The sequence below is a fragment of the Macrobrachium rosenbergii genome, chromosome 21 (genome assembly GCF_040412425.1).
Source record: "Macrobrachium rosenbergii isolate ZJJX-2024 chromosome 21, ASM4041242v1, whole genome shotgun sequence".
Classification (NCBI taxonomy): domain Eukaryota; kingdom Metazoa; phylum Arthropoda; class Malacostraca; order Decapoda; family Palaemonidae; genus Macrobrachium; species Macrobrachium rosenbergii.
In genome coordinates, this window is record NC_089761.1 from 60,570,162 (window position 1) to 60,596,627 (window position 26,466).

The window sequence follows — 26,466 nt, forward strand, 5'->3', positions numbered from 1 at the left end:
GAGCAGCCAAAGAGGATACTGGTTAGGCAAACTAAATGCTGCAAAGAATAGATGTTCATTTGTCCCTAGTGCAGAACTCCTCCAATATTGGGGCTTGTCTTTCAGAGGTTTGAAAGACAGATCTATTACCATAGTGACACAAAGGATGGCTCCAGTCAACAAGGAAAGAGCTATTAGTGTCTCTGGATCATGTTCCTTGTACTTTTGTAAAATTATCAAAACATGAGTGTTGTATTTATCACTACAGTAAATCTAAAATCTTATGCCCAAAGTCTTGTATTCTTGCCAGTTAATATGGATATGGTTAAAAAATTTCTTCAAGGTTTATGAAAAGTAAAATGCTTGATGAAAGTGAAATATATCTGGAGGTTTCATTATTTTGTTTTTCAAGTATATTATATGTTCACAATACATAATGGAATGATTGTTTCAAGAATTCTAATATTTTTATGCCTTAAATAGTCTCCATTCTTCTTAGGCTGCACATATTATTATATTACTATTTACCACATAGGATACAGTATTATAATTCTATGAGTTTGAATACTTTCAGATTTTCCAGTTACTAAAGACAAGGAAAACCAGAGGTGTAACTTTAGACGACATTTTAGCAATGATGGTGTACGTTGTTTCATTAGGGGGTCCTCAGGTTTTTACTGAAAAGGATGAATATCAGCTTACAAATCTTCTCTCTCATGCTATTGTGGAAGAAAAAAATCTCTCAGAAACTCTTAAGGAACTTGGTAATTATAGTTATTTTGTGACTAGTATTTTATAACCTAAAGAGTTATGTGTATATATAATTTTGTTGATATATTTTTAGACTGAAATCAGGAAAGTGAAACAATTTCCATTATTTCAGTTGGCGAAGAAGTGGTAGATGAGGTGTCAGCACTAAAGGCAGCACAAAACATCTCAAAGCAACTTCATGCCATTGCAGTTGTTAGGGATAATTTGAAAGTCTACAAGTGAGTTTTTGTGATCTTTTGCAATTGTGCTCTATGTTTTTTTCAGTTTTTTCACCAAGTTATCAAGCACTGGCTGAAGAATGTTCAAGACTAAATCCATCTCTTGTGAAGAACAGAAAGATTCATTAGATTCAGGGTAACTGAACTTAAGAAGGGAAACATCTGTATTGGTGTGTAAATTCATTATCTGGAGATAACATAATATTTTCAATCTCATCAGGGGCATCATTAGTAGTTTGGAATTCCTTGGATAAAACATTTTTTATAGTTCTTCAGGAGATGCTTTTGTGCTAAACAAGAATTTTCTTGATTTTAAGATTAGTTTATTTTCTTTATCTGTGCTAGATCCATGGGTAAGTACATGATTTTCGTTAGCTAGAGATGATAAGAAAATCTGATTAACATTGACAGAAGCAGTGAGCATTTCATCCAGTCTTGGAAGGTATGTTTGGGAGATGGGAAATCTGTGACATTGAGTATATTGATAATTACAGCTTACTGATTACCTTTTATACTACTTTGATCATTGGTATGCATGAATACATGAAGTCACTCAGTTTAACTGGCAGTGAAAATGAGGGTGTTATCTGTGTTATCATAGTGAAATATATGATCTATATGATCCCTAGGAGGGGTACCACTTGCTAAGTGCCTTGAACAGTTCACTGTAATACAGTATAATGCTAAAGATTCTTTGCAACATCCCTTCAGTCACCAACTACATTATTTTTGCCATCCATTTTTTATATATTCCCACTTATGTATCTGCCTTTTAACCTTACCTTTCTTAATTTATGTGATTCACTGAAGAATGAATCTTTTGGGTAAACCCGAGAGAGAGTCTATGGGTATGATGCAGTAGTCTCATTAACAGCCTCTGGTATATAGGCAGTGCTGTTAGTAATGTTACATATGCAGAATAGTGATGCAGTTGCTAAGAATTTTAGATCAAGAATAGAAAAAATTAATAAAAAAAGAAAGAATTTTTCATATAAAAACCAATTTTTGTGGTAGCCAGAATCCAAGGTAATGCACTTTCCTGACATCTCAGAAATAAAAGATTAGTATTTCCAGCTTCTACTTGTCTGATTACATATATACATCCACCCGGGTTTGAGTTAAAGAGTCTCAATTATTATTATATATTTCCTTGGAGTAATTTTGTGGAATTTTCCACTTTTTGTAAAATTTCTTGGACCTGATAAATGTGAAAAGATACCATAGCTGGGATTGGGTTTATATCCGAAGCTAAATAGTGGGAACTGTGGTAAGACCATCAGCTAACTAATAATGTTTGGACCTGAGAGATATCAGATTGATATCTCAAAGGTGGAACTATTTGTTAGGGTTGGACCACGGATTCCAGTGGGGTCTGGTTCTGGGGATAGGACTCTCATGCATTCTAGCCAGTTTGCCCATAACATGATTAGGGTGGGGATGATAGCATTCTCGTAATACCTTTGGTCCTAGCAAGTGGGTTACCTTACACTTGTGCCACAGTAATCATGTTGTGCCATCCCCTGTGGAGTAGGGTAGGGAGGTGGACATTTGGGAGTCGGCTCTCATTTGTGCCATTGGTGGAAGAATAAACTTCGTGAAAGGCTAATGATATCTTTTTAAAGTTTTCAGATTTAATTTTTCTTTTTTTGTACCTCAAATATTTATTACAAGTAGAAATAAAGATTCGAGTACCCCTGGGCCCTTTGATGGTACTGTCTAGGCACAGTTAACGCCTGTTGGAACCTCCTCCTCTGACAACCTTTGCTCAGAAAAAACCAAGAAACATTCTAGTCTAATTACACTAGAACCATATGCTCCAGTACAGAGCAAGCCTTATATCCCACCTAAAAAAATTAAATATCATCTTGATGCAACCTTGACTTACTTCAACTCCTGCTTTGGGAGTGGAGGTTGGTCAAGGTTTCTAACCTTAGAAACAGAAAATACTTGGTTTATAGAAGCCACAACAGAGTCAGTCTGAAGACTATATATCTAAAACAACAGTAGATAATATAAATGTACAATTAAAAAACATGACTCTATAAATAGCATTCAGGGTACCATTATGCTGCCCAAGAACAGTGATGAACCAATCAAAAAGAGTATTGTCTTGGACTCTCTTAAAAAAAGATATCCCAGAATTCAAGATTATGAGGTATATAATATACTGAGCAAGCAAAGAAATAAGCAAATTTTAAAAATTGCCAAAATAAAATTTGAAGGTCAAGATCTACCTCAAAAAATAAAAATATTGGGCCCAAACAGAGAAATAAGACCCTATGTCCTGAAGCCACTATAGTATCAAAATTGTAGTAAATATGGGGATGCAAAGAAATATTGTAGAAATGAACCTGTGTGTGCATATTGTGGATCTGAAGAACATGCCACACAATGGAAGTGCAGTGAACCAAAGTGTGTAAACTGTGGGCAAGACCATGATGCAAGGTCCAAAGAATGTATACAGAATTAAAAATCTTACAAGAAAGAACTGCAATGTCTATAAAAGAAGCCAAATTAGAATTAAAAGTGAGAGAAGTTCACGATCCATCTAAGAAATGTACATATTCTTCAATAACGAACCAATAATGAAACAAAAACGCATACAGATAGAAGTAACGGGGCACAGAAAGGTAAATCTCAAGGAGAAAATAATGCTTTAGAAATAAAAACCAAAGTGGGAAAGAAGAAAGAAACAGGTACAAACGAGATTTATAATATGTTATCCAATTCATTTGAAATATTAATGCAAATAGGAACACAGGAGGATGCTGCTATGGAAGTAACAGAGGAGGGTCATTATGGAGTGGAAATTAAAGATAAAAAAAGGCCTTTGGAGAGAACACCACCCAAAATGAAGAAACCCACTGTTATTAGAGAAACATCAGTTAAACCAAAGATAGAGGATATGAAGAAAGAAAAAAAAAAGCTAAGAACATACCTTTATCTCCTAAAATAATAGTTAAACCTATGAAGGCAGATATCCAAAACACTGAAGAAGTGAAAGAAAACCATACCTTGGATGATAATGATTATGTCAAGGGAGAGGAGATTACTCCATCTCCAGTAATTGGTACAAGAACTAATTACTGGATACAAGAACTAATGAAAAAGGAAATGTACATGATAATACATGTGGCTGTAATAACTGTTTCATTGAATTATGCAATAATAACAAAAACATAACAAAAGATGGTTTAACAAACATTATAAGAAATTTTATGAATTATAGAAAAAATGAAACAACTGACTTGAGCACTCATGAAAAAGGTTGCATGTGCATTGAGCACTTAATATATTATAAAGAAAAATAATTGAATACTGTGAGTAAATTATTGGAAAAAATCAAAGTTGATAATACAAAAATAAGAAAGCAAAACTCGACCTCTATTAAATAATATTTTCGGTAGCTATATTATACAATGGAATGTAAATGGTCTACAGACCAGATTACACCTAGGAAAAATATGACGACTACTAAAAGAATATGAACCAGTGATATTATGTTTACAACATGTCAGCAAACAGTATCAACAATAGGTAAATATACCTTAGTATCAACATTACAAGAGGAAGAAGGAAATTTAGGTACAGCCATATATGTACATAATAACAAAGTATTTTACAACAAAGTACCTGTAAACATTAGTGACTTGCAAATATCAGGTATTAAAATCCAAATAAAAAAATGATAATTGTGTAATTTATAATTTATACAACCATCCTAATAAAAATTATGACATTGACAAACTTCAAGAATTACTTAACGCCAAGGAACCTACATTAATAGTAGGTGCTTTTAATGCTCACAACTCAATATGGGACTATAATTGTTCAAACTTAAATAGGGGAGGGAGCAAAGTAGAAGAATTTATGGACTCAAATGACATGTGCTGTATAAATGATGAAGTCAGCAAGTATATTTAAAAACACATGGAACATTTTCCTCAGGAGGCTTAACTCTATGTACCTCAATACGGCGCTGAATGGCCTTGTTGGCCCCAGTGCCTGGGCTTTTGCCCTAAATATCATACATCCATCTATCTATGTACTTCAGATATAGTACAGATTAGATTGGAATACAGTTGATGATTTGCACACCAGTGATCATTTCCCAGTATTAATTTCATTATTACAAGATGATCCTGCAAAACATCACTCACTATAACCATATAAAGCAGATTGGGAGCAATATGAAATGCACACTAAGAGTATCCTAGCATTTGAATATTTAAACGATTATAATTTGAATATTTAATTGATTATAAGGAAACTAATAAATTTCTTGTTGATTTCATTAAACAATACCAAAATCAAAACCTCATCCAACAACACACACAGTTTCATGGTGGTCTGATAAGCTAACAGAATTAATAAAAATAAAACATTCAATAGGAAGACGACTCGATAATTTAAATAAAAAATTCCACAAAATGAGTAAAACATTACCGATATTAGAAGGAACTTTAAAAAAATTTCTATATTATTATTAGAAATTGATACATTAAAACCTCTCTAAAACAAATTATCTGCAAAATTTAAAAAAGAAGTAATTCAAGGAAGAATCAGTTCATGGAGGAAATATCTGGCAGATCTCTCTAATAATACTCCCATACAAAAATCATGGGAAAAATTCAGGAAAATAAATGGTACCCAAGTTAAAGCACCTAGACATGCCATATTAAAAAATGGGAAAAGAATACTTGATCCAAAAGAAATAAGTAATGTAATGGGAGAAAACTTGGCAAATGTAAGTAGTAATAATAATCTAGATAAACACTTCTGCACAAAGAAAAATAATATAAAATTCATAGAAGATATATATTATAATAGAACATTTAGTATGGAAGAGTTGGAATTTTCTCTCTTGAACAGCAATAAATCTGCCCATGGAGGTGACAATATTTGTTTTGAGATGATCTGCCACTTAGCACCTTTGGCAGAGTCATACTTATTACAATTTTATAATCACTTATGGTTTCGCAATTTATTTGCTGACGAATGGCGTAAAGCTATAATTATTCCTATCCCCAAACCTGGAAAGGATCCCAGTAATGTAAACAATTACAGACCAATTTCTTTAACAAGTTGCTTATGCAAATTATGAGAGAAAATGGTAAATGCTCGCCTAACATGGCACATTCAAGAAATAAAATTTTGACTCCCACTCAATTTGGGTCACAATGTAACAGATCTACATTGAATTCTCTATCTAACTTAGCTTAGTAGACCATATACGAAGAGGATTTGAATGAAAACAAATTACTATAGCCTTCTTTTTTGACACTGAAAAGGCGTATGATACTACATGGAGATATGCAATATTAAAAATGTTACATAAAAACAGCTTCCTTGGACATTTACCTAGGTTTATTCAAAACTTTCTCACAAATCGCACTTTTCAAGTGAGAATTGATGATGTATTGTCAAGTACACTTCCACTTGAAAATGGTGTTCCACAAGGAAGCGTCCTTATAGTGGCACACTGTTTGCTTTAGCGACAGATGATATTAGTAAAAATCTACCCATTAGAATTACGGTAAAAGCAACTTGTATATGGATGATTTTGCCATATATTATTCAGCATCTCAAATGAAACATGCAGAAAGATCATTAACAAAAGCATAATAAAAATAGATGAATGGGCCCCATCTCTAGGCTTTAAATTTTCCATATATAAAACTCAAGCAATCATTGTTTTATAAAAATAAAAAGTGGAAAAATGGTGAAGAAATAGATTTAAAAATCTGAAACCAATTAGCCAAACAGCAAAATTTTTGGGATTAGTATTTGATACTCACTTGAACTGGAAAGCCCACATAACATACGTGAAATCTAAATGTAAAAGAGCATTAAATCTAATTGAAAAACTATCAAACACTACTTGGGAAGCTGATAGACATACCCGTACTTTACTGTTTAAAGCAACAGTTTTGTCTATCATTGATTATGGAAGTGAAATATATGGCTCAGCATCAGACACAATGCTGAAAGCATTAGACCCAGTTCATAATGAAGGCCTTAGAATATGTTCAGGAGCCTTTAGATCATCACCAACCTCATCTTTACAAGTTGAACATGGTGAACTACCCCTGTCTCTTTCTCATGGAGAGGTAGTAACAATGGAGAGTGCTGTGAGAATTCAGACAAATGATTCTCCAACCAAAAAATTATGTGAATTAAGAGATGCATTTATAAACCTCCTCCTTGGACAATGAATAAAATGAGAATTTGTACACACTTAAAATATTTATCAATGTACCCCGATGGCTCTAAGTCACAGTACAGAATGGGATTTGCTGCGGTGTCCCAGGACAAAACATTTCAGTTCTCTCTACCAGATAATGCCTCAGTATTTACAGCTGGGTTATGTGCAATAGCATCAGCCATAAAAATATAATAAAGAAGCTTCATTTAATAATTTTGTGATTTATAGAGACTCAGAAGTGCTATAGAATGCATTCAGTTACAATCCAAAAAATAATATTGTACAACAAATTAAGTTTTCACTCCATAAATTGTATTATAATGAAAAAAATATAGAAAAATGAATTGGATCCCTGCCCTTGTAGGGATTAAAGGAAATGAATAGGCTGATAAAGCAGCTCAAGAAGCAGTCCACATGATGAGAACTAATGTAAACATCCCTGTTAGTGGCTATATAAGATATGTAAAAGCAATCATTGTAAGTAAATGGCAAAATATATGGAATGAAGAACCTGAAAATAATAAATTAAAACAGATAAAATCCAGTATTGGAAAATGGAGTTCATCATATCAGAGAGAAACACACACACACACAAGTAATTCTGACGCGTCTTTAAATATGCCATACTCGTTTGACACATAGACACTTAATGAACAGTCCATATGGCCCTCCTCCCAAATGCCCAGAATGCAGTGTTGATAACAGTCAAGAATATACTATATCATGTGAATGCCCAAAATATAACCTGCAGCGATTATCAGATTTTGGAAGTAGATCAATGAAGGAAATTTTGTCAGAATCTTCTACATTTTCAGCAATACCAATTTTAATGTACATGAGGAGCTGTGATTTAATTAATAAAATATAAAATAAGTAAATAATGAATATATGAAATCCCTTATGGAGTCTAATGAATTTTAAAACAAATACCGGTAAATTTTAAAATGTTGCTTAACTTATTCTGAATTTTAATATACCTTTTCAGAGAGTATTTGTGGAAACATGAGTATAAATGTATTTATTGTGTGAGTGTGTTCCAGTATGAGAGCATATGCCTTTGTGCAGTTTTTTATTTTATTTTCATTCATTCATCATCATCCTGAATTACCAATTTCGTCTTAGTGTTAGGCCTCTGGCCTAGACCTAGCATTTCATCTAAATCCTTCAGGCCAGCCCTATGAGAGCTGATAGTCAGCTCAGTGGTCTGGTTAAACTGTTTTAATAATAATAATAACAATATATATCCAGTTCCTTCAGCATCCTTCAATGGTGGGACTGGTCAGTATCTGCTTAATGTTAACCTGCTTTGACTGCTCGGTGTTAACCTGCTTTGACTGCTCGGTGTTAACCTGCTGCAATAAGGATGGGTAGGGAGGTGGTTACTTTCTGGTATATTAATGGGTTTGCATATGAAAAAGTTAATTTCATTTTTAAAAGTTCAATTTGTCTTAAAGCAAACTGTTACTTTACAATAACCTGAATAGATATTTAAGTGGGACAGCATCAGTTCTGAGGAGATTGCCCCAGTCTAGAAAGTACTTATGGATATACTGGACCAGTAACTGTGTTGACTGAGAGAAATGCATCCAACATAAGTCTTGGGTCTAACTTGGGGTACTGACTAGACAAGGGTCTTATTAGTAAGATCATTATTTTTACTTACCTAACTTTTGGTTTACACATTACAAAGAAACAGTAAAAAGGCAATGCTTGTTGTAAAGGTGAGGCTTAGGAGCAGGTCCCTCAGAAGATCTACACTTATGGGTCAGATTGTGACACAACTGAGCATGCAGTTAGTGTAGGACCAAGGAAATATAAAATCCATAGATCTGTCTTAAACCTCATATCAAATTTGATAACAGTGGAAGGAGATCTTTATGTAGTCATAATCAAATTTGTATTAATCCCCACATTCTTGAAGGCCTTGAAAGTTGATGTGGCTCGTACCTTGTGACCCTTGATCTTAAAAATAGATGCCTCATACTCCAAGGTGGAAGCATAAATATGCAAAATACAGGCAGTCCCTGGTTATTGGGAGAGGGGGGGTTCCATTCTGGGGGTGTGATGATAACTGAAAATCGCCTCTGTTAGGTATATATCAGCGTTAGTGTCCTGTTGAAGGTTTCTGCTGCGAAGAACTGAAGCGCTAGATGTATTGCCTTCAGCTCCTTCATGTTTATGTGAAAGTTCCTTTCGGCTGGAGACCACGTCCCAGAAACTTCCATGTCATTGAGTAGAGCCCTGAAACCAGATCTGATGCATCTGAATACATTAGGTTGGGGCTCAGTGGAAACAGCAACTTTCCTGTTGAGAATCTGTCCTCTACCAGCCACCACCGAGGGTCATCCTTAATTTCGGGAGTGATAGGGAAGACAAACGAGTCCAGGAAGTTCTTCCTGCACCAGCTGGCTGAGGAAGCAACACACTGGTGTGTAATCTCCCCAACAGTGCAAACTTCTCATTGGAAGACAGTGTTCCTGGGAGGCTTATCCACTTGTTGGCCAAGCAGGACGGGCAAGAGATGAGGCAGTTCTGGATTCTTTGCTGGGACAGAAAAGCCCGAAAATTCGGAAAATCGATCTTCATCTCCAAATAAAGAATCGATTGAGTGGGAACTAGTTGGGATTTCTTGAAATTGATTAAAAGTTCCAAATCAATAGGGCTGATACTTCTTGGGACAGGGCTGAAAACCTTTCTGAGCCTATCGAGTAGGCCGTCAAGCTAAGGGAGGTTTCTCCCTGAAAGGGATCGCATACCCCTCTTTCAACACTTTTAGAACCCAAGGATCTATGCTCCTGGCATTCCATCTGCTCCAAAAATGGAGGAGCCTTGCTCCCACAGGGAGACAGAGGACAGGGTTCTCACTTGCGAGGAGCAGGTTTGATAGAAGTTTTCTTGGAAGGTCTTACTGACCGGAGACTGGTCTGTGGTCAGGATTGAAAACAGCCTCTGCTTCCTTGAAAGGGCTGCTGAGATATATGGGAGGCTGTCCTAACAGCAGTGGAAGTCAAAGGAGCTTGTGCTGGAACTCTAGTCCTCTTGGTGGACTGCGCGAGCAGGTCTTGAGTTGACTTCTTTTGAAGTTTGGCCATCGCTCGTTCCAGTGTTGGTTGAGGGAACAGATTAGTCTTGTCTATTGGAGCAAACAGGAGGGACGATTGTTGAGAGGGAGCGACCCCTTTAGTGGTGAATGAGCACCAAAAGTCCTGCTTCTTCAGAACCCGTTGTAAAAATGGTTGCCAACTCATGGGTGCCGTCTCTCACTACTCTGTCGGCGCATGAAAGCACCCCTAAGCAATCTGCAGTGTTTTCCTGCAGAATGGCGCAATCTCTGATCTTTTTGCCCAAAGACCCTACATTCCAATCAAGGAAACTTAGGGCCTCGAAAACCTTGAATACATCCTTGATGATCCAACTCTGAAACAGTGAACAAATTCCTTGCTGAGGAAAACACTGACCAATGTATCGCATCGATGAGGCTGGAGAAGTCCCCTTGAGAGAAAAGACAGAAACTCCCAAGGAAGGAGCTTCCCAGTGGAGTATGACATATACTTCTGTCGTATTAACTGAGAAGGGGGCATACAAAACACTGCTTTGCCCTCGTCTTTCTTCTCCGACAACCAGTTGTTGATGTGGGCCAAAGCTTTCCAGGAGGAAGAGGAAAGCACCATCTGAGGCAGCCTGGGAGCCCCTGCAGGTTGACGCATCATGAAAGCAAAACCCAGAGAAGATGGTGTCGCCGGAGAGAAGAAAGATGGGTAACATACTAAAAAGAAAAAGAATCTCAGAAGTGCCGAATAATTCGATATCTGTTCTTCCTCACCCAGGGGTTCTTTCTCCGAGGAAATAGGCGACATAGGAGGGTTCGGTAGGTCCTGTGACACCAAAGCTGGCTTCTAAAGGAGGCTCAAAATGTTGTCCAGCTGATGTTGAATGGGAGTCAAAGACGAAAGATGGGTCGTCAATAACAGGAGAAATCGCACCTATCCTGCTAGATACTGGCTGTCCTACCTGGGGCGCCGAATGCTTGATGGCAGGTGGATGTGCTTCAACAGGAGCACTCACAGAAACGGGATGCTTAGACACTGGGCGCTCACACACACTGAACGATCAGACACTGGACGCTTAACAGATGCGAGGTGTTTCTTGGACACTGGGCGCTCGAACACTTGGAGCTTGGTCACTGTGCGCTCATACAATGGGCGCTCATGCAATGGGTGCTCGGTCACTGGGCACCCATACACTGGATGCTCATACACGGGGCGCTCACGCAATGGATGCTCGGACACTGGGTGTTCATACGATGGGTGCTTGGCCACTGGGCACTCAGACGCTGAACACTCAAACACTGGGCGCTCGGACACTGGACACCCATACACAGGACAGTCATACACTGGGTGCTGGGACACCGGGCACTTGTTGGACACTGAAGGAACATGAGGAGCTTGACTAGGAGACTCCCAAAAACTGCAAGAAGGGAGCAGACTGTGAGCCCTCTCCATAGCTCGCTTATGGACAGGAGGCAAGTCATCTTCCAGCGAGGGGCCAGGCCTTTTCAATGGCCTTGATACACTAGAATACAGTACTCCCCCATTTTTACGTGGGGATAGGTTCCAGAGCCTACAGCGGAAATGCAAAAATCCCCTCTAATAAAAATGCTTATAACTGGCTTATGCAGTAACTGCCAAATACCTTGTACCCTTATAACTACCCATTTTACTATTTCACTGCTTAATTTGATATTTCAAAAAAAATATACCTTAAATTATGAAACTTAAAACAATTTAATGTCATTTCAAACAAAAAATACACCCCAAACCATCATCCCAAACACCCAAAGTAAACCTTATATTACAGTACATACTCTCCTACTACTGTTACTCTTAAGTAGGCTATATACAGTTCAAACAAAAATATACCTCAGACTATCATCCCAGAACATCCTAATATCATTTCAAAGTCATTCTGCAAAATTAAGTACCAGCCTACAACTGTTACTCTTAAGTATCCATTGTCATTCAAACATGCACATTTTCTTTGGCCTACATAACTGCACATCATCTGGGCATACATTTTAGATATATTGATATTTTCCTGTGTTGTAAGATGATTTTGAAATTATATTTACTGTACAGGTACGTATTTTAGGATAGTCCTCACTATCTTCCATAAATTTATTGAAAAATCTTATGCCATCATTCTCTCTCTCTCTCTCTCTCTCTCTCTCTCTCTCTCTCTCTCTCTCTCTCTCTCTCTCTCTCTCTCTCTCTCTCTCAGTACTGTATACATATTTAATGAGAAAACACTGCAAAATATCTATAACACATTATTTCACTTACAGAATCCATTTATACTGTATTGATCTAATCACCATAAAAATATTTAAAATCCGAATTTCATATATAAACAGAAAAAACACGAAAATAAAGAAATCCAGCAAGTTCACAACAGATCAAGGAGGGTAGTGTTGCCATATTTTTTGCTTTGTCTGATTTATTGTGCCATATTTCATTACAAGTTTAGTTGACTATGATTATCACACACATAACAGTACACAAGAGAATATTTTATCATTGTTGGTGTTTCAACTCTAATCACTGTAAAAATACTTAAAATCTGAATTTCATATGTAGGTAACACTCAACATTCTTACTCTCCTCCCAGCCATTGTGAAGTCTTGTCACCAGCAAGTTACTGTGACCCAAGGTTAATGCTAAAGTTCTCTCTCTCTCTCTCTCTCTCTCTCTCTCTCTCTCTCTCTCTCTCTCTCTCTCTCTCTCTCTCTCTCTCTCTCTCTCTCTCTCTCTCTCTCTCTCTCAGATAAGAGAAAGATTGATTTTTTATGCATGTGTTTATTTGTTTTGTACAGTATAGTTTTATAGGTAAATGAGATGTTACTTTGTCATTCATTTTTTCATATTTTCCATGCATAATTACTGTACAAGTTTTTGAAATACTTTGTCATTCATTTTTTCATATTTTCCATGCATAATTACTTTACAAGTTTTTGCATTTCAATAAAAACAGACTGTAAAATAAATTAAAATAATGAGCGAATATTTCAGATACTCTGCAGTATCCAAAAACACAGTACAGTAATATAATTTCAAATACATTGTGCATGAGAGAGAGAGAGAGAGAGAGAGAGAGAGAGAGAGAGAGAGAGAGAGAGAGAGAGAGAGAGAGAGAGAGAGAGAGAGAGAGAGAGAGAGAGAGAGAGAGAGAGAGAGAGAGAGAGAGAGAGAGAGAGAGAGAGATTGTAAACTTGAGCTCATTCTGGGGCCCACCTGTCATTCCAGGGTGGGCCCCAGAATGAGCTTAAGAAGTTTATGGTTTGTATTACAGATTTATTTAATTTCTATTAAACATTTTAATAGATATTCAGCTTCGTTTACATTAATATTAACATTTGAAAATTAGTAAATCATTTTATATCATAGAAATGTATTTAGTCATGAAAATAAAATGAAAATACTGTACAGTAATTAGTGAATATTGATCTATGAAAAAATTTGCAAATTAGTGAAAATTCCCCTGTGGACAAGTGAATACAGGCAGTCCCTGGTTATCGATGGGGGTTCCGTTCTGACAGGATGACAATAAGCAAAAGTTGCTGATAACTGACAATTGGCGATTTTTGGAAGTTATTGGTGCTGATAAACGGGTATTGGCGTTGATAACTGGAGATTGGAGCCTCTGTTAGGTATTTATCGGCGCCAGTACTCAATTATCAGCACCAGTAAGTGGAAATCGGCGATTTTCGGCGCCGAAAATTGAAGATTTTCATCGCTAGACTGGATCGCCAATAACTGAGTCTGCCAATAACCAGGGGCTGCCTGTAATGTGTTCCACAAAAATCTGCAACAGAATGAAACGCAGAAATGTGAAACATGTAAAAAGTGGGGGGGGTGGGGCACTGTAGCACCGACCACGCTTCTTGGCCCTGTTAGAGTCCAAGTCGCTTGACGACAAATTATGCACATCCAAGCGGACGCCTTTCCAGTGGTGGACCACCGAGTCCTGGGACTTGCGGACAACAGGCTCATTTGAGGAAGCGACTACCCGTGGGCAAAAACCCACCGACCTCCCTTGGACTGCCAGTTTGCTTCCTCCCAGGTGAGCAAGGGGAGTTAAGCAGGGACCTTGGTCTAGGAGCGTCAGTGGGACAGGTAGCCACCCCCTCTAGTAACACTGCACTCAACACAGCACTTGCACCAACACTGTTAAATTTGTTCATCAGGGATCTAACCGAATTCACAATCTGGGAAATGGTATTAACCAAAAAGATCAAACTTCTGTTCCGCAAACGCTTCTAAACGGTTAAAGCTAAGGAGTTATTTTTTTTGTTGTATTGTACACTAAATTGCGATGATTTTGGTATATAACAAATTTTAAAACGATCAAAGCAACACAGAGAAAATATTATCACAAAATGATGCATGAATTCGTAACGCGCAGACGTAAAAAAGTTTTTTTTTAAATTCACCATAAATCGAAATATTGTGCTAAAGACTTCCCGTTTGTTGCAAAATGAAAGTAAATGATTGAATATTACTAGAATGTAAGAGTTTTAGCTTACAATTGCATTTTTCTACCATTTCGGTCAAGTCAAAGTTGACCAAAGGTTGAAATTTCGGCACTTATTGTGATTTATATGAAAATATTTCAAAACTGATGAAAGCTACAACCATGAGTTATTTTTTGTTGTATTTACATGAAATTGCGCACATTTTCATATATAAAACGTTATGTAATGGCTAATATAAAACGGTGCAAAAAGTACGACAAAGTGACTAAAGAATTTCTGAGATTTTCAGCAGTTAGCGCACGCGAACATAAGGAAGAAGTTTTTTCAAAAATTCACCATAAATCGAAATATTGTGCTAGAGACTTCTCGTTTGTTGCAAAATGAAAGTAAATTATTGAATATTACTGGAATGTAAGAGTTTTAGCTTACAATTGCATTTTTCTACCATTTCAATCACGTCAGAGTTGACCGTAGGTTGAAATTTTGGCACCTATTGTGATTTATATGAAAAGATGTCAAAATTAATAAAAGCTAAAACCATGAGTTATTTTCTGTTGTATTCTACATGAAATTGTGCACATTTTCATATGTAAAACTTTATGTAACGGCTAATACAAAACAGTGCAAAAATTACGACAAAGTGACTAAAGAATTTCTGAGATTTTCAGCAGTTAGCGCGTGCGGACTTAAGGAAAAATTTTTTTTTTTTAAATTCACCATAAATCGAAATATTATGCTAGAGACTTCTTGTTTGTTGCAAAATGAAGGTAAATGATTGAATATTACTAGAATGTAAGAGTTTTAGCTTACAATTACATTTTCGACCATTTCGGTCGAGTCAAAGTTGACCAGAGGTTGAAATTTTGGCACTTATCGTGATTTATATGAAAATGTCAAAATTAATAAAAGCTACAACCATGAGTTATTTCTTGTTGTATTCTACTTGAAATTACGCACATCTTCATATATAAAACTTTATGTAAAGGCTAATAGAAAACGGTGCAAAAATGACGACAAAATGACGAAAGAATTTCTGAAATTTTCGGCCGAGTTACCACGTGGACGTAAAGAAAAAGTTTTTTTCAAAAATTCACCATAAATTGAAATATTGTGCTAGAGACTTCCAATTTTTTGCAAAATGAAGGTAAATGATTGAATATTACTAGAATGTAAGAGCTTTAGCTTACAATTGCGTTTTTCGACCACTTCGGTCGAGTCAAAGTTGACCGAAGGTTGAAATTTTTTGTAGTCGACGTACGGTACGTCCACTCGTCACCCGACAGACAATTTTAGTCGACTTACGATACGTCCAGTCAGCGTTTAAGGGTTAATTTGAAAGCACTTAGTTTTTGCACTTTAAGACTACTGTATTAGTGTGACTCTGACCTTGTAATGGAACTGATTTTGGTTGTAAGAACTTATTTTCCTTCTATTTTATTTCAGAAATCTTCACATACCAGGAGATACAGTTCAGCCAGCATCAAGCCAAGGATTGTTGCAGAAGTTAGTTTATGACTGTCTCACTGCACCTCAAGCTGATATGGTGGATTTAGAGTACAAATCAGCAGGCTTTAAGGACTTAATAAAAACTGGCTTCAGGTAATTTAGAACTATTTTAACGTTTTGCAAATATTCTCAATTATAAGCTCTTACAGAGAGGTAAGATTTTACTTAAGGTTTGTAGTGATGGTTTGCTAAATTATAAAGGTAATCTTTTTCTGTTGTGTTTTATTGTAAATAGTCAGAAGCCTAAAGGAATGATGTTAAAAATGTGTGAAGATAGCCTTTTCTTTTCGGTGTGGAGTAAGTTGTTGAAACCATGTAGTTGTGTAATTTAAAAATACAAAGATAAAATCTGTCTGTTGTGTCTGGCTCTAAGTAATCAAAACCCCATCAGGGAGTACTACTTGCACTTCCTTGCATATCATTCCATTGGCAGTACAGTACTAAGATCTTTTATAGATGGTATGGGTAGGTGACCATCACATGGAACACTAAACTATTTTCCTTGTAGAAGTTAAGATTGATATATGGTATTTCACTTTACTACTAGTTGTTATGTTATGTATCCTATTTCTATAGCCATGACTGACAGTACACTGTATTAAGGAAGACACAGTGTAAGTGGTACTCCTGTGGGAACTCAGTCTTGTAAAAGTGATGATAAAGATTCTGTAGTCTTTTTAAAAATAAAGAAATGTTTAATTTTATGTTTTGCTAATACAGTACTGTTGAACACAGTAGTTTTTAGGTAGTTCTTAAGGGGTTTGCCGATCTTTGAATTTCAAAGAATGATCAAAATTGAGTTATTAACAGTTTTTGACTGTTTGATGTCTAAATAAACATATCCTAAAGTGCTGTTGCTCAAAAAGAATCTTTAGATGAGTTTGTTGACAATTTTGTTTATCGCTTTTATTGCCCTATGAGCGACAAATTATCCTAAAACTTGTAAATAATTTTCTAATCCTGTTCAGTTCAAAATAATTTATATACTTGCATTACCCACTAAAATATCTTCATTTTCTCTAGAGATAGCATAGAGGAAAATGTAAGATCAGAGTAACTCAAAATTTCCTTTCCCGTTCGGCACTCATCAAAGTGGAACCACACGTACTGGGCCAAGCAATTTACATACAGTATAATGTTTTGTATTTCTTGACTTATTTTTACAGTAAAATAATCACGATATGTAAATAAACACGCTACTGTAGGGTCTCAGTTTACATCCAAGATCCGTTCCTACGGCAAGAACATAAACTGACTTTCTCCGTAAGTCAGAATTTAAGCAGACGTAATGAATGAATCAGTAAAAATTAAAAAATACATAAAAGAGAAAATAATTCCTGAGCACATACATACAGTACAAGGGTAAATATTATCCTTACATTTACAGTATAGTAAATAAAAAGAAACAATTCCCTACCTTTACTCCTGTGATTGGCTTGCATACTGGGTGTTGCAAAGGGAGGTGAGACAGGCTTTACTAGGCCACTGGGTGAAGGAAGGTGCTGGAACTACTGGAGCAGGTGAGTCTGGAGAGGCAGAACCTGCAGAAGGTGGTAGCCCAAAACTTTTCACTTTCACTCCCTTCTCTCTTTTCTCTTTTCAAGGTTTCAAACAAACTTTTAGCCTTCTCCTAAATCAACATTAGGCTAACTGGGATACACCGTTGATGCTGGTCTTCCAGCCAAAGCACTAATAATCATTCCATCTCAGTAATGAGACCACTACACTGCTTTGTAATCACAGTTGATTTCATATGAGCAGATCCTTTCACATGTTCAAGTATGTGCTTTTTATCTTTGATGACCATCAACACAGTCGTATGACTAAACCCGAGTGTGTGGCTGATGTTGAACGGTGTTTCGCCATTTTCGGATTGTTTTATTATGTCAACTTTTACTTCCATGGAGATGGCTTTTCTTTTCTTTGTACCATTGCCATCAGAAGAGTCTGCCTTATGCTTGGGCGCCATAATGAAATTCAAAAAGTTCCCAAAAAAGCAACACAAATAAGAGAGACCAAATGAAACACAATTCAAGATGGCATATAGTGAGCTAGTGACCGATGCCATCTTCCCTGTATTCCGCAGTGAGACAACGTTATTCATCTGTTCCATGCACAAACTAGTTCGACGCGAAGTTTGAATATAAGTCCGAATGATGGAACATGAATTTTTTAATAAATTTATCGGTGATTGTGAGACGTAACCACGAAATGACATAAATCAAGTGTGGCGTAAACTGAGACCCAACTGTATATACAGATATATACAGGCAGTCCCCCGGTTATCAGAGGGGGTTCCGTTCTGAGGGTGATGATAACTGAAAATCGGCGATTTTTGGGGCTTATCGGCAGTGAAAAGCGCCAATTTTCGGTTATCGGCGCCTTTGTTAGTTATGCATCGGCGCCAATACTCAATTATCAGCGCCAATAAGCAGAAATTAGCAATTTTCAGCACTGAAAATTGCTGATTTTCGTCGCTAGACAAGCCCCGTAAAACCAGATCACCATTAACCAAGGCCTGCCATTAACCAGGGACTGCCTGTACAGACATTTGCAAATGAATAGCAATCTTCCTCATCACCATTCATGTATACAAAATTTGTTATCAGAAGTGAAATTATCTACAAGTCAGTTAATTTTTTCGACAAGTGGTAAAAATAGAATGAATTTTCTTCGTTTTAACGTGCTTTTTCCCATTTTTATATGGGGTAAGCACGATGCCTTCTTTTCGTAGGACTTTGATTTGGTGTTGGGGTAGGCTGTAGCCTCGATCGGCTGCCCTGCCTGACATCGCTTAGACCCTGGTAACGATGTGTAAGTGTATCGTACCAATCCTCACCTCCCTTTCTCCCAGCAGCGAGGAGAACTAGGCGGTTTAGATCAACAGTTCGAGACGTGTGAGATGTCTGTTATGTTTTTAGAAGATGGAGTGGCTTTGTTTATGTGTGTATTAGTCTGTAACACCCATTTGCTTTCAGCAAACCTATCCGTTGATTACATATGTAATCCCAGGGTGTCTACACGGATAGCAAAGTGTCCGCCTTCTCTGACCAGTCGGCTGCAGATTTGAACCCGCGCCACGGACCTCTACGAAGTCCTAGGCTGCTGCTCTACCGACTGAGCCATCGAGGCTCCTGGTAAAAATAGAATGAATATTATGTTTAATTTTCTCAGGATATCTTTAGAGGGTGCCCATCATGAATAAAAAAAATATGTAAGTACAGGTAGTCCCCGGTTATCGGCGGGGGTACCATTTCTGACAGCGTGACGATAGCTGAAAATCACTGATAATAGCGCCGATCCCTGGTTATCAGTGCTGATATCCAGTTATTGGGGCCGATAACTGAAGATCAGCGCATATCGGTGCCGAAAATCCAGTTATCGTTATGACTAGACAAGTGCCGTAAAACCAGATCACCAATAACCGAGGCCGCCGATAACTGGAAACTGTCTGTACAGGCAGTCCCCAATTATCGGTGGGGTTCCATTTCTGAGGGTGTGATGATAACCGAAAATCGCCGCTAACTGAAAATTGGCGATTTCGGCACTTTTTTGGCAATTTTCGGGGGTTATCGGCACCAAAAAGCGCCGTTTTTCGGTTATCGGCGCCTCTGTTATGTATGTATCGGCGCCAATAAACAGAAATCAGCGATTTTCGGTGCCGAAAATTGCCGGTTTTCGTCGCTAGACAAGCCCCATAAAACCGGATCGCTGTTAACCGAGCCCGCTGTTAACCAGGGACTGCCTGTATGTGGCAACAATTCCGTCGGGCGCATCACGAGTCATGTGACACCTGGCTTTTTAGTGTACATTATTTTTGTGTACTACAATTTTTTCTTTCATAATAGGAGCAAAGAAGAGATGTATTATAAAAGAAAATTATAAAAACTGTGCACTATGAGAATTGAAAAGACAAACGAAATAGTAGGTCCTCGACTTGTGGCAGGGGATCCATTCCAGTGCCGCGCTGTGAATTGATTTCCACCGTAAGTCGGTGTTTTGCCGCTATTGGCACTTTAACTTGCCATAACTTGATGTTGCATCAAGTTACAGCGCCATTAACTTGATGCCTAGTCTTGCTGGTAGTGCTGTCAACAGCGCTTACGGTGCCATAAATTGATGCAACATTAAGTCATGGTGCTGAAAAAGCGCTGTAAGATTGAATCCATTGTAAGTCGGTGTAGCCATAAGTCGGTGATGCAGTGTAGGAACAAAAGGCAAGAGTCTCCGTTGGAGAAGTGTCACGAAGTGTCAATCACCCAAGAAGAAACCAAGCAGGGAGCACATTTCTTTTCATCTGATTATTTTGTAAATTTCAGGGCATGTTTTACTAAAAAAATCAGAATTCTACCTATCAGAGTTTCAGTTACAAAATAAAATACATTTTTTTTTGCTGTTTTCTCAAAACTTATACAGTCATACCCCGAAATTACGCGAGGTTAAGTTCCAGAACCCCTCGTACAAGGTAAATTTTTGTGTTAGTTTGGCATGGTCTCAAAAAATGCTAATAAATGCTTACTTCTAGAGTTTAAACTCTAAGTATGACCCTAATCATGCTCCCAAATTATTAAGCTAACTTTTAAATGAATTTAAATCTACTGTAATTTCATTTAAAAGTTAGCTTAATACATTACCCTTAAAAAAAGAAATAAATGGTAGACATAAAAATAGAGTTGGAAGAGAATTTCTCTCTCCCCCCTTTCAACCGATTTGTTTTTAGAAGTCTTCTCAACTTCTTTATTCTACATCACTTTCTCTTTGTTCTAAAATGCTTTTTCATAAACAAACAGTATTTTTTATTTGGACTAATACAACTCTTAGTTATTATGTCTCTGTGTTTTAGAACATATTTGCCACACTAGCGCATTTACAGTTCGTAGACAGCACACGTAAAATTAGATCAATTTAAACTATCTACTGTATAGTTGAAGGCATACAGAGAAATAATAAATTGTAAAAATATGTGAGGGCTAACTATGAATGAGAGAGAGAGAGAGAGAGAGAGAGAGAGAGAGAGAGAGAGAGAGAGAGAGAGAGAGAGAGAGAGAGAGAGAGAGAGATTGTCCTTACTTGAAATATCAAGTTAAATTGTTTATGAATTATTATGGAGACACAGAGAATAACATGAGAGAGAGAAATTGTTCTCATGTTAGATATCAAAAGATGGAAATTCAGGAATTATGAAGGAAAAAAGGAAAAAGAAAGAAAGAAAAAGAGAGAGAGAGAGAGAGAGAGGTAGTACTAGAAATTCTTTGACAAGCTGTGGGCAACGATTGACATATTTGACAGCTTTGCCCTCGCTCCTCTCTTCAAAGTTTCACAAAAGGTCAGGAAGTGTTATTTGTTTGTTTAAAATATCACATAATTTACTAAGGAAATGTATAATTTCTGTTTTATTATTATTATTATTATTATTATTATTATTATTATTATTATTATTATTTAAAAATTAGTACTTATTATTAGGTAAATCAATAATTTATCATACAAAACAAATAAACATATACATGTAACCATAAAAATTCTCTCATCACAGTAAGAGATGAGAGAATTTTTTATGGTTACATGTATATGTTTGTTTTGTTAATAAATAAATGATTTACCTGATAATAAGTACTGTACTAATTTTCAAATATTAATAATAATAATAATAATAATAATAATAATAATAATAATAATAAAACTGTAATTACAAAATTTATACATTTCTGTAGTAAATTGTGTGATATTTTCTTCTTTCTTTTTCCTTTTACCTCCATAAATCATGAATTTCCATCTTTTGATATCTAACATAAGAATAACCTCTCTCTCTCTCTCCGTAATAACTGATGACCAATTTCACTCTCTTAAGTAAGGACAACCCCTACTCTCTTACTCTCTCTCTCTCCTCTCTCAAGGATTCGCAAGTGTCATGTGTCTATGAAAAAATAGCATATGACAATTAGTTAGGTTCCAATTAAAAGTTTGTGTGTCTGTGAATTCGTGCAACTCAGATCATGTAAGATTAAGGTATTACTGTATTTCAAAATTCATTGAAAGTTTCACAGCATGTAGTATAACTATATATCTTTGGTCCCACGTAAGGAAAACTTTGACGGTAACTTTTTTATTTATATTATGAAAAAGGACATTTTTTTTTCAATTGTAAAATTCATAAACTAAGAAGTCCAATTTTGTGATTTCCATATGCATGTATTTTCAGTATTAGTTGTTTAATATGTGGTAAAAAATTTGAAGCAAATCCCTTCAATCATAAGGTAGCAATGCTCACCTACTTTATAATAGGGCCTTAGTGCATCCCTCAGGTTCTGTGAAGACTGATACATTCAACATTATTAGTTATGAGTGATAATTTTCATCATATGACATCTGTTCCTTTTATATGAATTGCTTCTGAAATGTTGCTTATTTCTTCATTTCAGCTTGTTTGTAAATGTTAGTAAACCTGTGCCACGTGATGCCCCAATGATGATTGTGTTTATTGTTGGAGGAGTCACTCCTGGAGAAGTGAGGGACATCAAGCAGACTGTAATTGCTGTCAATCCTTCCTGTGAGGTGGTTGTTGCATCATCTCATTTCTCTTATCCCAAAGATACTATTTTAAGAGCCCTCCAGCCTAACCGGTTTTTCAAAGATACGCTATAGTGTTTATTGGATTTTGGATGTAAAGTTGATGTTATTTAAATATTTATAATCTCTCAAAAATATTTCTCATAAAACTTTATTTCATCAAAATCTGCAAAAGTTACATGACTACTTCTGTATATAATTTATATATTAACTAGGATTGTTATAGATTGTTATTAGTGTTTTTTTTACACAGATACAAGTTAGTATCTTCCCACGTTTATTAGTGGTTGTTGTACCAACTGGAACTGAAATATGCTGTCCTTGTCATAGAACATGTAAGCATACAAAATTATTGCTAAAGTTATGTATCCACTGTAGATTAACTGCATGAATGGTCTTGAAAGGACAAGTTGACAAGTGTAAAGCTGATTTAAAAGTAATACAGCACTGTATCTTATTTGAGTAGCAGAAAATGAAAGCAAAAGGCAATGTATTTTTTCATGTGAATTTGGAGCAAGAAGCGTAGTTTATCTTAGGTATCTCATTGTGTATCGTGTTGTAGGTCAATTGAAGAAAAAATGTTAAACATTCTGAGCCTGTATACGTAAACATTGCAGTTGTCTTTGAGGGTAATTTTGAAACTTTTAACATGTACAATTGAGTAATTTTGAAACGATTTTAAAAGATGATCGAGCAGTCCCAAAGACCTTCATGTATCAATTTTATGAAAATTGTGATGTAAATATTTTTATGAATCATCAGGTTTATCAAAATATTTTAAATGGAAATACTTTATTTAGTTGAACAGACATTTTGTAAATTAATGGGTGATTTATTTTCCTGAAATTAAAATCATTATTGCCCTTTCAAATTCTTTTATTTTCCTTCTAGTAAGAGATTTAATTATTGTGATTGCTCAGTGACTTAAATTTACAGATCTTATTGAGCTACCAGCATTTGAGAAATGGCCCTCAGATGGGATACAGTATACGCCCAGTCTCAATACGTACCCTGATTCCTCAACTTTAACGGATAGTTGTTCATATACGGAACAAACCTTGGTCTTAACGTAAGGATAATTTCTCTGGCACTAGCCGGAGTCCGGTTAAAAATAACACAAGGAACTGGTGGCAACAGGAATCAGCCAACAGGGGAGAAGGGGGAGGCTTACGTGACCTGCTTTACCCCAGCTACGTATCATCAATTCAGTTTCTCTCTAACCATCTTCATGGCAAGATGGTTCGGTGCCCATCTTTTGCAAGAAGCTGGTTATTTCACACTTCTGCCTGTATATGCCTACAGCATTCTGGTTTTTTCTTTCTTATGTGTATTTTGTGTGCTTTTGATCTGTGTTTTACTTGCATTTCCGAAATGCAAGCCCATGTTTCAGGTAAGCCTCCCAGGCATCAGAGATGTCCTGGAGATGGTAGTAACCCGTGTTCCCGTTACTTGTCTTCTTTGTTTACTAACCTTCACCCCACTTGTAGTAGGTGCAGATCTAACATTTGCAACATAAGTAACCCTTGTTCTGTGTGTTGTCTTTGGTTTTCTGAGCAATGGAAGAGATTTGATAATAAGAGGCAGTATAAGAGGAAATCAACGGCGCCATCTTGGGAAGGCTTCTCATCTCCTTTGATGGCCGGCATTCCTATTCCTTCTTGTTCAGCCACTTCCTTACCAAAGTCTCCTCTCACTGCTTCTTCTCACGAAGACTATTCTCCCTCTCATTCTTCTTTGGCTTCATCCTTAGAAGATTTGAGAGGGGGTTCGGGAAGTCATGTTTGTAATGTTGCTGCCCCTGTTCTTTTGGGGGTGATGCTTAACCCCCATGAGGGAGGAGGCAGCTCCCTCTAGTGCAGTTTTTTCAGGAGATGTGCAGATGTCTGAGTGTTGGGCATCGCTAGGCCTATTAGGGGTACCAACCCTTTCTGGCCTTTTGTCTCACGGCATGTCGTCTCATACCATAGTGACTTCTGCCATGACAGTTTCCAGGTCTTCTGTTTTGGCAACATCATTTCGACCTACAACGGCTCTCACCGGGGCTGTTTCTAATGCTACGGTTTCCATGACATCATCCCATCTGTCAACGGCTCTCCCAGCACCTATCTTCGTGCTGTCTCCTTCCAGGCAGGGTCTGTCAACGTCCTCCCTTAATTCTCCTATGTCTGCTCCCTCCGACTCTCTCGTCCAGGCTCTCTTTGGCAGAGTTGAAGGTGTTTTTCTTAAGAAGTACAGCTGTGTTGACCTTCCAATATCCAAGAAGAGACGTCACAGATTGCCTTCCTAATCCTCATCTTCGTCTTCTTCTGCCTATTCTTCGTCTTCTGTTTCGCCCATCCCTGTCAGGCATTGGAGGATGGATGGATTTCATAGTCTCTCCTAGGAAGAAGTTTCGCAGGCAGTCTTCAGACCATTGCTCTTCATTTCCTCCACCTGATGCTCGGCCGTCCAAGCACGTCCATGTTGTTCCCATTCTTTTGTCTTCACACAGCCATACTGTCAGTGTAACACACGTCCGTGTCTCTCCTGCTTTAGAACCAGATCCACAGCCTTCTCGTTACACGGAACAGGATTCGATTGTCCAACAACTCCATGGGAAGGGTCTTAATGCTCCAGTTAAGAAGTCGATTGTGAAGCAACTTTCTCAGGACAGAGACCTTTCTCACTCTCAAGTTCACGTTCTCCTGGGAGGGATAGCAAGCGGCGCTCTTGCTCACATGGCCATTACTCTAGGTCACACGGCCATGGCTGTCCTTCACGTCACAGCAGGCCAACGCACAACCATGATCGTCCATGCTCTAGATCTCTGAGCTGTAACCATTCTACATGGAATGACAGCTCAGCCAACAGCCATGTCTGTGCCTCAACGAATGGCCATGACTGTAGTCCGTGTTCTGGACCTCACGGCCATGGCCACAATTCTAGAGACAACAGCCCTACATGGCTGCGTAACCTGTCAAGACATTCATCTACTCATTGTAGTTCTTGCTCCCATTCCCACGGGTGGGATCGGATTCAGGACAAGACTACTCCCTATTCTATAGATCTACAGGCGCCCAAGAGGGTCCTAGGACCTGAACAAGCCTAAGCTCCAGTGGTAAATAATGAAGTTCTGTCTCCCCCTGACTCGGCCAATAGACCAGACCATGATTCACGTGGCTGGGAGGTTGAAGACACGGATCATCAAGAGTTTATGACTACTTATACTGAGGTAATTGAACTTATTTGTGGGTGTAATGACCTAATTGAAGAAACTGTGGCTACCTCATCAGATCACATTTCAGGCGTTGAAGCTCTTCTAGGACCTAAGAAAGAGGCTAAGTCAGACCTAAAAAAGAGGCTAAGTCTTCCTTGGGATTAGATGCTTTTATGCAACCTCCAAGGTTTCCTTACAGCCTAAACAAGTTAACCCAGACCTGGTTCATTTAGGAGCAGGCATTACATTAGACCAAATTAAAGCAGAAGGTCCATCCTTCACTCACCAAGAGGTGGTTGCCTTGGAATCAACCATTTCATCAGCTCTCCAGAATGCCTCATGGCTTGATTTATGAGCAACAACAATGGCTCAGATCTCTTCTTCCTCAATGGGCAACACTGAAGAGTGCCGCCGCCTTTAGGTTGTTACAATCTGGTGGTAAGACGATTTCTTACGTGGCTCACTTAACAGCTAATGTGTGGGCCAATTTGCT

At 37.4% G+C, this 26,466-nt stretch overlaps 1 protein-coding gene across 2 annotated transcripts in view; it reads left to right on the forward strand.

Annotated features, from left to right (window-relative positions):
* Positions 1-23,648, forward strand: part of LOC136850238 (sec1 family domain-containing protein 2-like) — a 228,561-nt gene extending 204,913 nt beyond the window's left edge. For both annotated transcript variants that reach the window (XM_067123901.1, XM_067123902.1), the window contains exons 10-13: positions 554-743; positions 863-968; positions 16,145-16,300; positions 22,630-23,648. In XM_067123901.1, the coding sequence (XP_066980002.1) occupies positions 554-743; positions 863-968; positions 16,145-16,300; positions 22,630-22,852 (675 nt within the window). In that variant the 3' untranslated portion in view covers positions 22,853-23,648. The remainder of the gene's footprint in view (positions 1-553; positions 744-862; positions 969-16,144; positions 16,301-22,629) is intronic.
* The last annotated feature ends 2,818 nt before the right edge of the window (positions 23,649-26,466 follow it).